The sequence below is a fragment of the Colias philodice genome, chromosome 3 (assembly GCF_061535455.1).
Source record: "Colias philodice isolate Cphi_HAF_F1 chromosome 3, ilColPhil1 Martin Lab GWU primary, whole genome shotgun sequence".
NCBI lineage: Eukaryota > Metazoa > Arthropoda > Insecta > Lepidoptera > Pieridae > Colias > Colias philodice.
The window spans coordinates 1314051-1327290 of record NC_143088.1 but is presented as its reverse complement, the minus strand read 5'-3'; the positions used below and the strand labels follow the sequence as shown (position 1 = coordinate 1327290).

The following is a 13240-nucleotide window of genomic DNA, read 5'->3' as shown; positions in this document are numbered from 1 at the left end:
TAACAATTATTTGATAATAATTATTATAATTGGCGAATATAGTTGTTTTAAAGTTAAAAATAATAATAATAATAAGTGAAATGTTAAGTGTGATATTTGTAAATAAAAGGATAAGATTTCTTAAATATTTAAGCATTTATTACAAGTAATATATTGTGAAGTACATTTAGGAATGATTATAAAAAATTGTGTAAAAACTTGTGTGATAACAAAGTATCAAATACAATTGGAGATAATAATAATAATTACATAAACATCTAAACCACATGGTATTTGGTTATGAAGCGCGTTCTGTGTGAAAATTATTCGTTTTCCCGAGACTTACATGAAATGACTGTGGGCAAAAACAATATATTCATAAATGTGTTATTTTCTTGAAACAGTTTTACGGATAAAATAGTGAATATTAATGTTTGAAAATATAGTCGGACTTTAGATCATACATAAGAAAGAAAAGATGGCATTACCTTTGTAAATAAAACTGTCTCGATCTACTTAAAACCGCTTATACTAAACGTAATACAGTCATAATTCATAGCATTGAAACTTCGACAACGCTCGAGCGAACCGAATACGAAAAGAGGACATTTGAAATTTAAATATATAGATGAATCTCACGAAAAATTGATTTATGGACAATGATTATTGTTAGCTGGTTGTGTTTTGTTCTTGTGTGTGATGTGTTCGTTCATAATAGACGAAAGAGATACTTTAATGTGAGTTTTTATTGTGTTTCTATTTTTAAAAAGTGGTTATAAAAAATTTTACAAATATGTATTAGCTATGTTGTTCGTAAAATTGTGATTACATTATATAACCGTTCGTTTACGGACATCGCTTTTATTAGGCCACGGTCCTTGGTTATTCAAGCGCGGAAAAATTAATTTGACAATTGTTTTGGAGTTTATTTAGGGCTACTTTTTAAAGTATTCTTTCAAATAATTTTGAATAAAATAATGAGTCAGATATAGGAAATCTATATTTATGTATGTATGTCGTTTGAAATAACCGACATATACTTTGTGAATGCAGTGATGGACAGAATATTTATATGTTACTCTTACAAATATTTTATAATAATACAATTTTGTTATTAATGTATGTAAATCATGAACAGGTTAAATTTTTACCATTTTATATATTTATTTTGACATTATTTCGTTTACTTATCATTACTTTTTCCCAGGACTGGTGGAAGGTAGAAGTGAACGATCGCCAAGGCTTCGTGCCAGCGGCCTACGTGAAGAAGATCGAAGCCGGTCTCTCCTCCAGCCAGCAGAACCTCGCTGACTCCAGCTCTATCGCCGCCAGACAGAACCAGGTGATTGCACGATACTTGTTTTTAACACGGGATAAAATTCAGAAAATTTCGTTTTAACAAGGCATAGAGATATTTTTCCGAAATAATAATTAGAACTAAAAATCTTACTGTGTGTGAATAAATAGATTTTTATAGTACATTTTGATATTTTTGCATTACCTACTTGATGCAGGATATTTTGATTTTTGAAATGGAATAAGGTCACTTCTATTATTAAACCAAATACAAACATGCTAATATGTTGTTGCAATATAAACATTCGCTAATATTGTATGTAAACGTTTAGATATTGTAATGAAAATAAGCAGATGCATAATACCAAAAAATTCTTTAGCATGTTATATTGATTATCCTACTTCCTACAAATATTATAAATACGAAAGTTTGTAATTATGTTTGATTGTTACTCCATCACGCAAAAACTTCTGAACCGATTGGCATGATATTTGGCACACATGTAAGAGTGACTTGTATTAACCCATAGGATAGTTCTTATCCCAAAAATCCCACAGGAACGGGAACTATGCAGGATTTTCTATGAGAACGCGGGCGAAGCCGCGGGTGGATAGCTACTTTTAGAATAAATCTCTTATATATAATATTTTATATGTTTCATCACAGATCGAGGCGCAATATGACAACCTGTTGGGTCTGGCCCGCGAGCGGCAGAACAAACTCAACGAGACGGTCAAAGCGTACGTGTTGGTGCGTGAAGCCGCTGAACTGGCCACTTGGATCAAGGATAAGGTAAGTTAGTTGTTTAATATGTGAAGCAGGAAAAAAATTCTTGTTATACCATAAGATAAATGTGATTGTATTTGTACTTCTATAAAGCTTTCAAAAATCTATAAATTAAATTCAGTATATTTTGCAAAAGTTTAATTCATAAGTTTTGTATTTTTATTATTACCAGAGTCTTCTGTCTTCTTCTTCGTCTACTTCTAGTCTATCGTATTTTTTCTTGAAAAAATAAAATGTATTTTTCTATATTACACCGTGGGTTTTCAAATAATGGTTCTTTCTTCTGAATATAAATAACTTGTAAAAACTGTTATTTTATCTATATTTTTTGAATACAATATACTGTAAACATATCATTATATCTATAAAAATCCCGAAAAAATGCTCAGTACTAACCGTACCCCCACTCCACAGGAGATGCACGCTCAAGTGCAAGACGTCGGCGAGGACCTCGAGCAAGTGGAGGTGATGCAAAAGAAGTTCGACGACTTCCAGAACGACCTGCGCGCTAACGAGGTGCGCTTGGCCGAGATGAACGAGATCGCAGTGCAACTCATGACGGTGGGGCAGACGGAGGCTGCGCTTAAGATCAAGACTCAGATGCAGGTGAGGTTTTTGTCATACTTTTGGTAAGAAATAATTGTATAGTGGGGGAAAGTGAGGAAATAGTTGAGAATGAATTCGAAAGTGCTTCTAGAAGAAGTCTAATTGAATGAAATGTTTCAGTTTGAATTAATGAAAAAAACGCAAAACTAAACATTAATCAAACATGGTACAAAATATTGTTTTCGTATTTTGTAGGTTATTTTTGGGAAGTTTTCTTATCTAACTATTATTTTTTTGGTTGAGGAGTTGAGGAGGTTTTGTTTTTTCTGACATGCACCGATTGTTACTCATCTTATAATCTTCTCTTTTTCGTGCCATTGTTTCAAATGTATAAAATTGGAACTTTTTCCCTTTTTTTGCAAGTGTTCTTTTTCACTGAACAAATATCCGACTTAATTTTAAACCTTAACCCCAACAGGAGCTGAACTCGAAATGGTCGTCGCTCCAACAATTGACCGCGGAGCGTGCCGCCCAACTGGGCTCCGCTCACGAAGTGCAGCGCTTCCACAGAGACGTGGACGAGACGAAGGACTGGATCGCGGAGAAGGAGCAGGCGCTGGCCACCACCGAGCTGGGCAGGGATCTGCGCTCCGTGCAGACGCTGCAGCGTGAGTGTTATGAATATTCATTTTTAAAGAATAAAAAATAATTCAGAAACAAATCGTGAGTAAAGTCTCCGACAATGCGAACGCTCATGGGCGGCGACGTCCTGAAAGTGTCTTGCTTGCTCTTTTGTTGGTGATTACATAAAAATAAAAAAAAATAAATTCGATCATGATTCGGGACTCGAACCTGCATTTCACGCCAATCCGGGGCGGATGCCTGACCAACTCGGCCCGCCAGAACACTCGATCGCTCTGGCGGGTTTATTCTATTCTTTTCAGTTTTATGTGTCTAAGGGACACACCGCGCGCCATCTATTGAGATGGTTAACAACCATCTCAACCGGACGATCGTGATTGAATTTTTTCTATTCTTTATAAATAAAACTAAAATTCTTTAAAAATTCATAAAACCAAAAATATCAATTTTAACCAAATTCCACCGTTACAGGCAAGCACGAAGGCCTAGAGCGCGATCTAGCGGCCCTCGGCGACAAGATCCGGCAACTGGACGACACGGCCAACCGGCTGATGGCCACGCACGGCGACTGCGCGGACGCCACGTACAGCAAGCAGCGCGAGATCAACGACGCGTGGCAGCAGCTGCAGGCCAGGGCCAACGCGCGCAAGGAGAAGCTGCTCGACTCGTACGATCTGCAGAGGTGAGATGCGATACATGAAATAGCTTAAAGTTCAGTCACACCCCGGACACTCCATACAAAATTATCGTTTTGACAGTCGCACTGTAGAGACGTAGAGACGTGTTAACGCTTTATGGTTGGCACATTTGTGACTAGCGTAAAAAAAATTCGCGTTTTTCTGTTGAAATACATACAACAGCACAAAATCTAACCATTTTCTACGAAAAACGATAATCACAAATCCAAAATAATAAATTACTTTAAGTCAATTTGATTAATGTTGTCAATCTTCGTTGCGTATCGTCCTTGCAGAAAAATGCGGCCCATTTATAGCATGATCGTGCGGGGTGAGGTAAGTGTTTAATTTTGGCGGGAGGCGGAGAGTGTCCGTTCTGTAACGCTTAGCTACTACATATTATGTATTCTGTGGTTCAGTTAAACGCGTATGGGCGAGTCTAAGAATACATTTACGCATATAAATTAAGTTATGTTACACCCCCTCTACACTACTCGCGAAGTTGAACGAGGTTAGACGAATAGAATAATGTAGAGAGGCACTTCGGCTTACTTCTTCCAACTTTACCTCGCCTCGGCCGACTTCCGTTTGTTGTCGGTTTTTGCGCCCGAGTCAAAGGGCACGAAGTTACCTGAAGTTCGTTCTGAATATAAATGTATGCGCTCTCGCGAAGTTGAACGAGTGTGTAGTGTAGCACCGCGGACTTCGGCCGAGTACTTCGCCGAGGAACTTCGCGAGTAGTGTAGAGGAGGCATAACGAATGGACCCGAAATAGCTTAAAGTTCTGAAGAACGGGTATTAAAGTGTATACGAATACGTTTACTCATAAAAATTAAGTTAAGAGACATTTTCACTGTTGAAATAAGGTTAAATTGTAATAAATAGTAATTATTATAACGTCAAATCGACACACGTTCACAACGCTCTGTTGTCGAGCGTTCCAATGTTGTGATGTCATCGCGTGCTAGCAAGATGCGCCACGGACGTTTTGACGAACTATTACGTATGAAAATGGGAAACGGTCATGGTGTATGTTGCCACAGAAATAATTCTATACAATATTATCATATCTCATAAGTTCACAAGTTAATTTTTCTCATAATATTTTAATAACATCCAATATTTTTATAGATAGTGTTATAAAATATGTTATAACTTAAATGCTGTTCCTCAATAAAAAAAATTAAATATTTATAGGTTCCTCTCGGACTACCGCGACCTGATGGCATGGATCAATTCCATGATGGCGCTCGTGAGCTCGGATGAGCTGGCCAATGACGTCACCGGTGCGGAGGCCCTGCTCGAGAGACACCAGGTGAGAATGTAGTATAGTATAGCTGTGTAGAGGGTATACATGGTGATTTTTTATTGGTGTAATTAATTTATGTGTTTTTTGTCCAATGTTTTTTTTTATTGGTCTGTTCAATGTTGTATTGTACGACGGTTCAGAAAAACACATCATTATAAATTTCCATGTTGACATATTTAATTTAAATTATTCTTCTACCTTTTCATTAATGTGTTCAAGTAAATAACCCTCAGATATATGCACTTTTTTCGTTATTAAAATTGCAAAAAAATCCCCCCCCGTCATTTTGTGTTCTTTGTACATATCCAAATTATCGTAAAATAATAGTTACGATAAGTGTTGCAATATACAAGAACTTCGAATCGAATTGGTGTAGTAGGTACACCGTCCAATTAGCGTTTAGTTAAGCGTGCGCTATGTTTCTAGACTCAGCGGCTGGAGATAGACGCGCGTTACGGCGTTATGCCGCAGGTCAGATGCACGATGTGTGCTAACCCTAACATACACGGGAATGCGTTCAGAGAGTACATTAACGGCCGATTTTTCAATGCTTGGTTAAAACTTATCCGTACAATAAAGTATTACACGATAATATTAAAATGTCACGTAAACTGTCAAATACGGGCAATTAGAATACGTTTTTAAAATGGTAGCTTTATACATTAGTCGACCAATAAGTTTTAACCAAGGATTGAAAAATCAGCCCTAATACGAGAAAATGAGATAATAATGTTTAATGTGGTTAAAATTTTGAAAAATCGATCGATAATTTAATATAATGTGAAGAAAAAGAGCGTGTGTGCCGAGCGCACATGTCAGAAGTGAAACTTCTTTAGCAAGATTGAAAGATACCAAAATCGTCGCCTTACTTCATGACGTGACGGTATTGCTATGACGCGACTTTGAAATTTAACTCTCAACGCGCCTAAAGAAGTTTTACTTCAAAAATCTAGAAAAAATTGTCAAAATAGTAATTCTCATCTGAATGCATTCCTAAAATTTGTGAAAATTATCAAAGTGATGAAACATGTTTTACACTTTTATTCAATGCAAAACACATTGAGCTGTTTCATTACTTTATTCGCACAGCACCATAAGCTGGAGGCAGATACTATGTTGTTTTTTATCTATATCTTCAAAAAGTAACAGATTTTTTCTTTAATTTTAAATCTTTCCACTAAACAGAAGACAAATACTACTTCTAAGTAGATATTGACTAGATTTAACAGTGCTGGGACACGAAATTTAATCTTCTTCCGTTTTGTTTTGATGTATTTGAACAAAATTACAATTGGTGTTTATTAATACTTAACCAAATTCATATTTTACAATATTTTTTCCAAATCATAGGCACTGTCTTTTACATACAATTGTTTTAAGTAGAAAAATCTAACAATATTTTGTTCGTGTAAAATGGTGGGCTTATTTTCAACAAATTATCCTATTTTTTTTTGACATCAAACTTAATTTCCGGTATTATTTGCGAACAAAAAAAATGTTTCATATTATTATCCAATCATATGACAGTTGGTTGCAGAACGATAAAGAATCATAACAAATATATACCATTCATCGTTCTTACAATAAACAGGTTCTTCAAGTCTATTTGAAAAAAGAAATTCTATATTTACAGCTCTATTTATCATAAAAGATAAATCTATACTACTTTTCGCAAAATTACCCTGCTATAAACCACAAAAAATACATACACTATACCCTATATTCGCCTATTTGTAAACAGGAGCACCGCACAGAGATGGACGCGCGCGCGGGCACGTTCCAGGCGTTGGAACTATTCGGCCAGCAGTTGCTGCAGGGCGGACATTATGCGTCCCTGGATATACAGGAGAAGCTCAGTGCTATGGCTGATGCGAGACAGGAGTTGGAGAAGTATGTACTGTTACATTAATTTTTTTCTCCAACCTAGTAATGCCTTCTCTTCTAGTTATTTTTTATTGCTACAACTTGGTTTTGTGTGAGTAATATTAGTGAGCATTTAATAAGATTTCAATTTCATAATGTTCATTGATATAATAACTTTTATTTAAGTTGTTTGTGTGTCGACCAGGTGTCATTTTATTTGACTAAAACCTGACTTTGTCTGGCTTAGTTAAAAAAAATTTAACCCACAAAATGGTATCTATATTCATCATACATCTGTTCTTCTCGAGTCGTTTTTACTGCTATGCAATTAAAAAAAAAACAATTTTTCTCCAGAGCGTGGGTGGCCCGTCGCATGAAACTGGACCAGAACCTGGAACTCCAATTATTCTACCGCGACTGCGAACAGGCGGAGGGCTGGATGGCGGCGCGCGAAGCGTTCCTCGCGCCGAGTGAGGCTGATACTCCAGACGCACCTGATAACGTGGAACAGCTGATCAAGAAACACGAGGACTTTGATAAGGCGATCAATGCGCATGTAAGTTGCGAAAAACTTTTTTTATGATTAGCCTGTATTGCTTGTATGTGACCGACTGCTTGAACAGACAGATGTGTCAATACAATAATTTCATGAGTTTAAGCGTGTTTTTTTTAGTTTTACTCAAATAAAACCTTATTTTTTCTAATATTTTGCTCCATTTCTCCCATCCAGGAGGAGAAGATAGCGCAGCTGCAAACGCTCGCGGAGCAGCTGGTCGCGTCGGAGCACTACGCGGCGGCCGACATCGCGCGCAAGCGGCAGCAGGTGCTCGACCGCTGGCGGCACCTCAAGGAGGCGCTCATCGAGAAGCGCTCCAGGTGTGTATAGCGAGTGTATTATAACGAACAGCTGCACACGCTAGCGGAGCAGCTGGTCGCGTCGGAGCACTACGCGGCGGCCGACATCGCGCGCAAGCGGCAGCAGGTGCTCGACCGCTGGCGGCACCTCAAGGAGGCGCTCATCGAGAAGCGCTCCAGGTGTGTATAGCGAGTGTATTGTAACGAACAGCTGCACACGCTAGCGGAGCAGCTGGTCGCGTCGGAGCACTACGCGGCGGCCGACATCGCGCGCAAGCGGCAGCAGGTGCTCGACCGCTGGCGGCACCTCAAGGAGGCGCTCATCGAGAAGCGCTCCAGGTGTGTATAGCGAGTGTATTGTAACGAACAGCTGCACACGCTAGCGGAGCAGCTGGTCGCGTCGGAGCACTACGCGGCGGCCGACATCGCGCGCAAGCGGCAGCAGGTGCTCGACCGCTGGCGGCACCTCAAGGAGGCGCTCATCGAGAAGCGCTCCAGGTGTGTATAGCGAGTGTATTGTAACGAACAGCTGCACACGCTAGCGGAGCAGCTGGTCGCGTCGGAGCACTACGCGGCGGCCGACATCGCGCGCAAGCGGCAGCAGGTGCTCGACCGCTGGCGGCACCTCAAGGAGGCGCTCATCGAGAAGCGCTCCAGGTGTGTATAGCGAGTGTATTGTAACGAACAGCTGCACACGCTAGCGGAGCAGCTGGTCGCGTCGGAGCACTACGCGGCGGCCGACATCGCGCGCAAGCGGCAGCAGGTGCTCGACCGCTGGCGGCACCTCAAGGAGGCGCTCATCGAGAAGCGCTCCAGGTGTGTATAGCGAGTGTATTGTAACGAACAGCTGCACACGCTAGCGGAGCAGCTGGTCGCGTCGGAGCACTACGCGGCGGCCGACAATTGAAAAAAAATACAGTTTAACAGTGTATTTTAACGATCGTGTAACTGTTCGTCCATTTGAAACATGATAAACAGAAAAAAAATGTATAATTTCGACATTCTAATCTTTGTAAGCGTCACGAACAGACTGAATAATAAAAAAACTTATTAACTTTTCATATAAAAAGATATACAACTCGAGGGAGCTACGCAAGGCATGGCAATTATTATATAATGACTTTGAAATTTATGAAGTTTAAAAACATAATGTTTATACAGGTTGGGTGATGAACAAACTCTGCAGCAATTCTCCCGCGACGCGGACGAGATGGAGAACTGGATCGCGGAGAAGCTGCAGCTCGCCACTGAAGAGAGCTATAAGGTACTATAATGGATCATGTTTATATGAAATGTAATAAAATTATCTCCGTTTAAGTCTTATTTATAATACCTGTACATTTGACATATTCATACCTGGTTATTTGGTACTAGGTTTCCGCCCGCGGCTTCGCCCGCGCAGTCAAAGAAAAATCCGCATAGTTCCCGTTCCCGTGGGATTTCCGAGATTGCGTCATTTTCCCGGGATAAAAAGTAGCCTATGTCCTTTCTCGGTTATCAAAATATCTCCATACCAAATTTCATGAAAATTGGTTCAGTAGTTTAGGCGTGATTGAGTAACAGACAGACAGACAGAGTTACTTTCGCATTTATAATATTAGTATGGATTATGATTATCAACTATTTAAAAATGTGAAAATGTTACCAACTTTATTGTCGTTAAAAGTGACTTCATTAAATTTTTAGACGCGAATACTGACCCTTCCCAGTTTTATTCTAATTTCCTAAAAAAATAATAATATCAAAATACAATTTTACATGTGTGTCTTATATTCCCAGGACCCAGCGAACATCCAGTCCAAACACCAGAAGCACCAAGCGTTCGAAGCGGAACTCGCAGCAAACGCTGAACGTATTCAGTCAGTGCTGGCGATGGGAGGCAACCTCGTGCAGCGCGGACAGTGCAGCGGCAGCGAGGACGCAGTGCAAGTGAGTGTAGTCTCAGTGGTCAGCATTTGCTGGTAAAGTGGTCAGCACTTGGTGGTAAAGGGTCAGCATCAAGTGTTAGAGGCGGAACTCGCAGCAAATGCTGAACGAATCCAATCAGTCCTGGCGATGGGCGGCAACCTCGTGCAGCGCGGGCAGTGCAGCGGCAGCGAGGACGCAGTGCAAGTGAGTGAAATACGTGATAAAATAAAATAAAAATATTCTCCAACTAGGCGATGGTCGTACAATCTCAAAAAAATCGGCACGCAACTGCAGAGGATAGCTCATAGATAACTATGAGCCGTGTCGCTTACGACCAGCCCGTCCGACAAGCCCGTCGCTTCGCACGCTTGGTCTAATATTATAAACTTACACCTTCCTCGAGAAACACCAACTATTAAAACAAATCCCATCAAAACATTTTTTTGTAATTTTGAAGACTAAAATTACAGACACAGACGGCGGACAGCGACTTTGTTTTATACTATTTAGTGATGAAAACCTTTTTTTACAACAGAAAAGACAAAAATATAAATGTTAATTTACTACATCAATAACTCACAAACTATAACTTTATCACCAGGCTCGTCTCGCATCCATCGCGGACCAATGGGAGTTCCTGACTCAAAAGACGACGGAGAAATCTCTAAAACTGAAGGAAGCCAACAAACAGCGTACTTACATCGCTGCCGTCAAGGATCTGGACTTCTGGCTCGGAGAGGTATTTATTTTTCTTTAAATTATAACAAAATAGGCAGTGTAATAATTTGTTTACAGAAAATAGAAATAGTAAGAAAAACTGTAGTGATAGTTTAAGTAGAATATAATAGAATTAATTGAAATTATTGTAGAATGTTGAATCAAATATTCTGTGCAATATGGCTAAAACTATTCTTAAATCGTATTTTGTTTATCTATGAAGTTGTGGAATTTGTTATTTTCGCTTCTTGATAGTTTCATGCGAAATATAAAATTTATGGATAATATTGACCAGGTTGAAAGTCTGTTGACATCCGAAGACTCCGGCAAGGACTTAGCATCCGTCCAGAACTTGATGAAGAAGCACCAACTTGTGGAAGCTGACATCCAAGCTCATGAAGACAGGATTAACGGTAATGTGTTTATTTATTAGTGTAGTCTCTTCGGTATAAAAAAATAAGTTGATCATCTACTTATATCGACCTATTTCCATCTTAAAAAGATTATTCTCGCTCGATATACGATAAGGGATAATAAATTGAATTTTGGTATATAACTTCATTTTAGAATACTATTATATGTATCGCGTGTTTTAACCTAATATAAATTAAAAAATCATTTATACAATCGTCTTTTGCTAGGTAATGCGCTAAAGTCTTATTTATTGTGTCCTTAACAACTGCCAAACTGTCTCGATTTCGTGTCCCGTGGTTGACATCTGGGTGGTTAATAATAATCCATTTATTTAAGGCAATTACACGGTTCAACGACCTTAATGATTCTGTCACTATATTTGAATTTGTTTTTTTAACCGCCCTCTATAATATACATCGTTGTTGAAGTAAAAGTGACCAAAGATTATGGAATTGTAAAATGTATCGTATTGTATCGTAATGTGTTAGTGGTTTCTACCTAATTTATGTTTTCTCTGAGAGGCAGTAACATATTACATTTATGAATAGTAAATATTGTGTACTATATATGTTGTAAATGTAATGTAGGAAGACTCATCTTTCAACATTAACCGTTATAAGCAAAGTCTCTAACTACATGACCCATTCTGGAGACCTTAAGATGACTAAGCAAGTACAAATTATATGTTCTAGAGTGGGGAACAGTTAAGAACTCACCGATTTTGAAATTAATTTTATTCAACACGGACTCTACTATATTCTGGAGACCTGATGATGACTAGGGTGGAGAACATCTCACCTACAGAGATATAAAAGATGGACATTATTTGACGTAATTCTATAGAACGGCCTCAACCATGTCATGGTGTATCTAATGGTAATGGTGACCAGGCAAATGTATTTAGCGTTCTCTGTATATCTCTTCATACCTAGTAGGAATATATGCATGCAACCTACACAACACCTAAAAAAATAGGGGAACAGACAAGAAATCACGTTTTTTTCGACTTATTTTGTAGTTAGTTCGAGGTTAATTTTTTAAATCCCTTACGTCTTTGAAATGATGACGAGAAAAAAATGTGCTTCGATTTTTAAACATTAAAATATTATACCCTTTTAAGAGTTTGGTGCCTATTTATCGACTATAGCAGCTTCAAATAAAAAATATTGTAACGTGTTTTAAACTGAGTTTATTTCTTTCTACTGTTTATCTTTTAACACATTACAAAATGAGTGATTTTCCTGCAACTGAAGTTACCAGAGCCATAGCTATGACTGATATGGGTCATACCTTCCGTTCAAAGAATACAGTGTTAATTGTGTCGATATCTATGGTCTATTAAAATGTTCAACGGTATAGTTAAACAGTCTTACATATGTTGGCGCGGGCAAGGAAGAAATTGGGCAACTTGGAATTGGTTTTATAAGGGCGTAAACTTGGATAATTTATTTTGTTGTGACTTTGGAAAAAATTCATGTGGCGTGTGTAGATCAGTACCACCATGTTATGGCAACAGGAAAAATATAGTACAGTTGAAGATTAAAGGTATTAGGGAAGGAAATAAAACCGACCCAGTACGAGACAGACTTGCGCACTGAGGGCTCCGATCAAATCTATTCTTTATGATGTTGTAATTTTAAATTTATGTTTTTTAGCATTGTTTCCATTATATTTTGTGTCTATAAGACATCGCCGTCATCTGATTAAATCTGATATTTGTTTGGATGACTAGGCCGAACGTTGATTTAACAAGCATCACTCACGACGTCCAACTAGTTAGCGAATCGTAATATACTTAGCCTTTTAAAAAGAGCGGATAGAACGTTCGGCATATTGTTGGATGACGAGTTGTTCTTTAGTCATTCAATTAAATGTGGTCATTCAATAATCGCTCTAGTCTTCAATCAAATAGCAGATTCCTCCAGATGACTGCGACATATTATCTAGTATCTTATTAAAATCCGCTGATTAAACAGATTTTCCAGAGAGTTTGACGTCTTCAGAAGAGTAGGTACCTATATTTCGTGAAGTAAAAATTTAACAAAAAAACAATATTGAAAAAAAACCTTCGTTTTTCTTATAATGATATTTAAAATGACGCCTTATTTGATTATTATACTATCCCGAATGTTGGGTTGTAGAATAAAAACGCCTTCGTTACAATTAATATTTTATTATTCCTTCACTTGGTACAGTCACTTGATAGTTTTCTTAAATCTTAAATAAATCACAAGGCACGACTATGGC

The 13240-nt window shown here is 38.3% G+C and overlaps 1 protein-coding gene across 1 annotated transcript in view; it reads left to right on the top strand.

The window, feature by feature from the left end:
* Positions 1-13240, top strand: part of alpha-Spec (alpha spectrin) — a 39960-nt gene that overhangs the window by 16268 nt on the left and 10452 nt on the right. Inside the window, exons 19-31 of the mRNA XM_089712444.1 lie at positions 1187-1321; positions 1943-2068; positions 2477-2668; positions 3087-3276; positions 3722-3932; positions 5125-5242; positions 6978-7126; positions 7454-7655; positions 7830-7975; positions 9116-9218; positions 9734-9883; positions 10464-10601; positions 10875-10992. Coding sequence (XP_089568570.1) covers positions 1187-1321; positions 1943-2068; positions 2477-2668; positions 3087-3276; positions 3722-3932; positions 5125-5242; positions 6978-7126; positions 7454-7655; positions 7830-7975; positions 9116-9218; positions 9734-9883; positions 10464-10601; positions 10875-10992 — 1978 coding nt within the window. The remainder of the gene's footprint in view (positions 1-1186; positions 1322-1942; positions 2069-2476; positions 2669-3086; positions 3277-3721; positions 3933-5124; positions 5243-6977; positions 7127-7453; positions 7656-7829; positions 7976-9115; positions 9219-9733; positions 9884-10463; positions 10602-10874; positions 10993-13240) is intronic.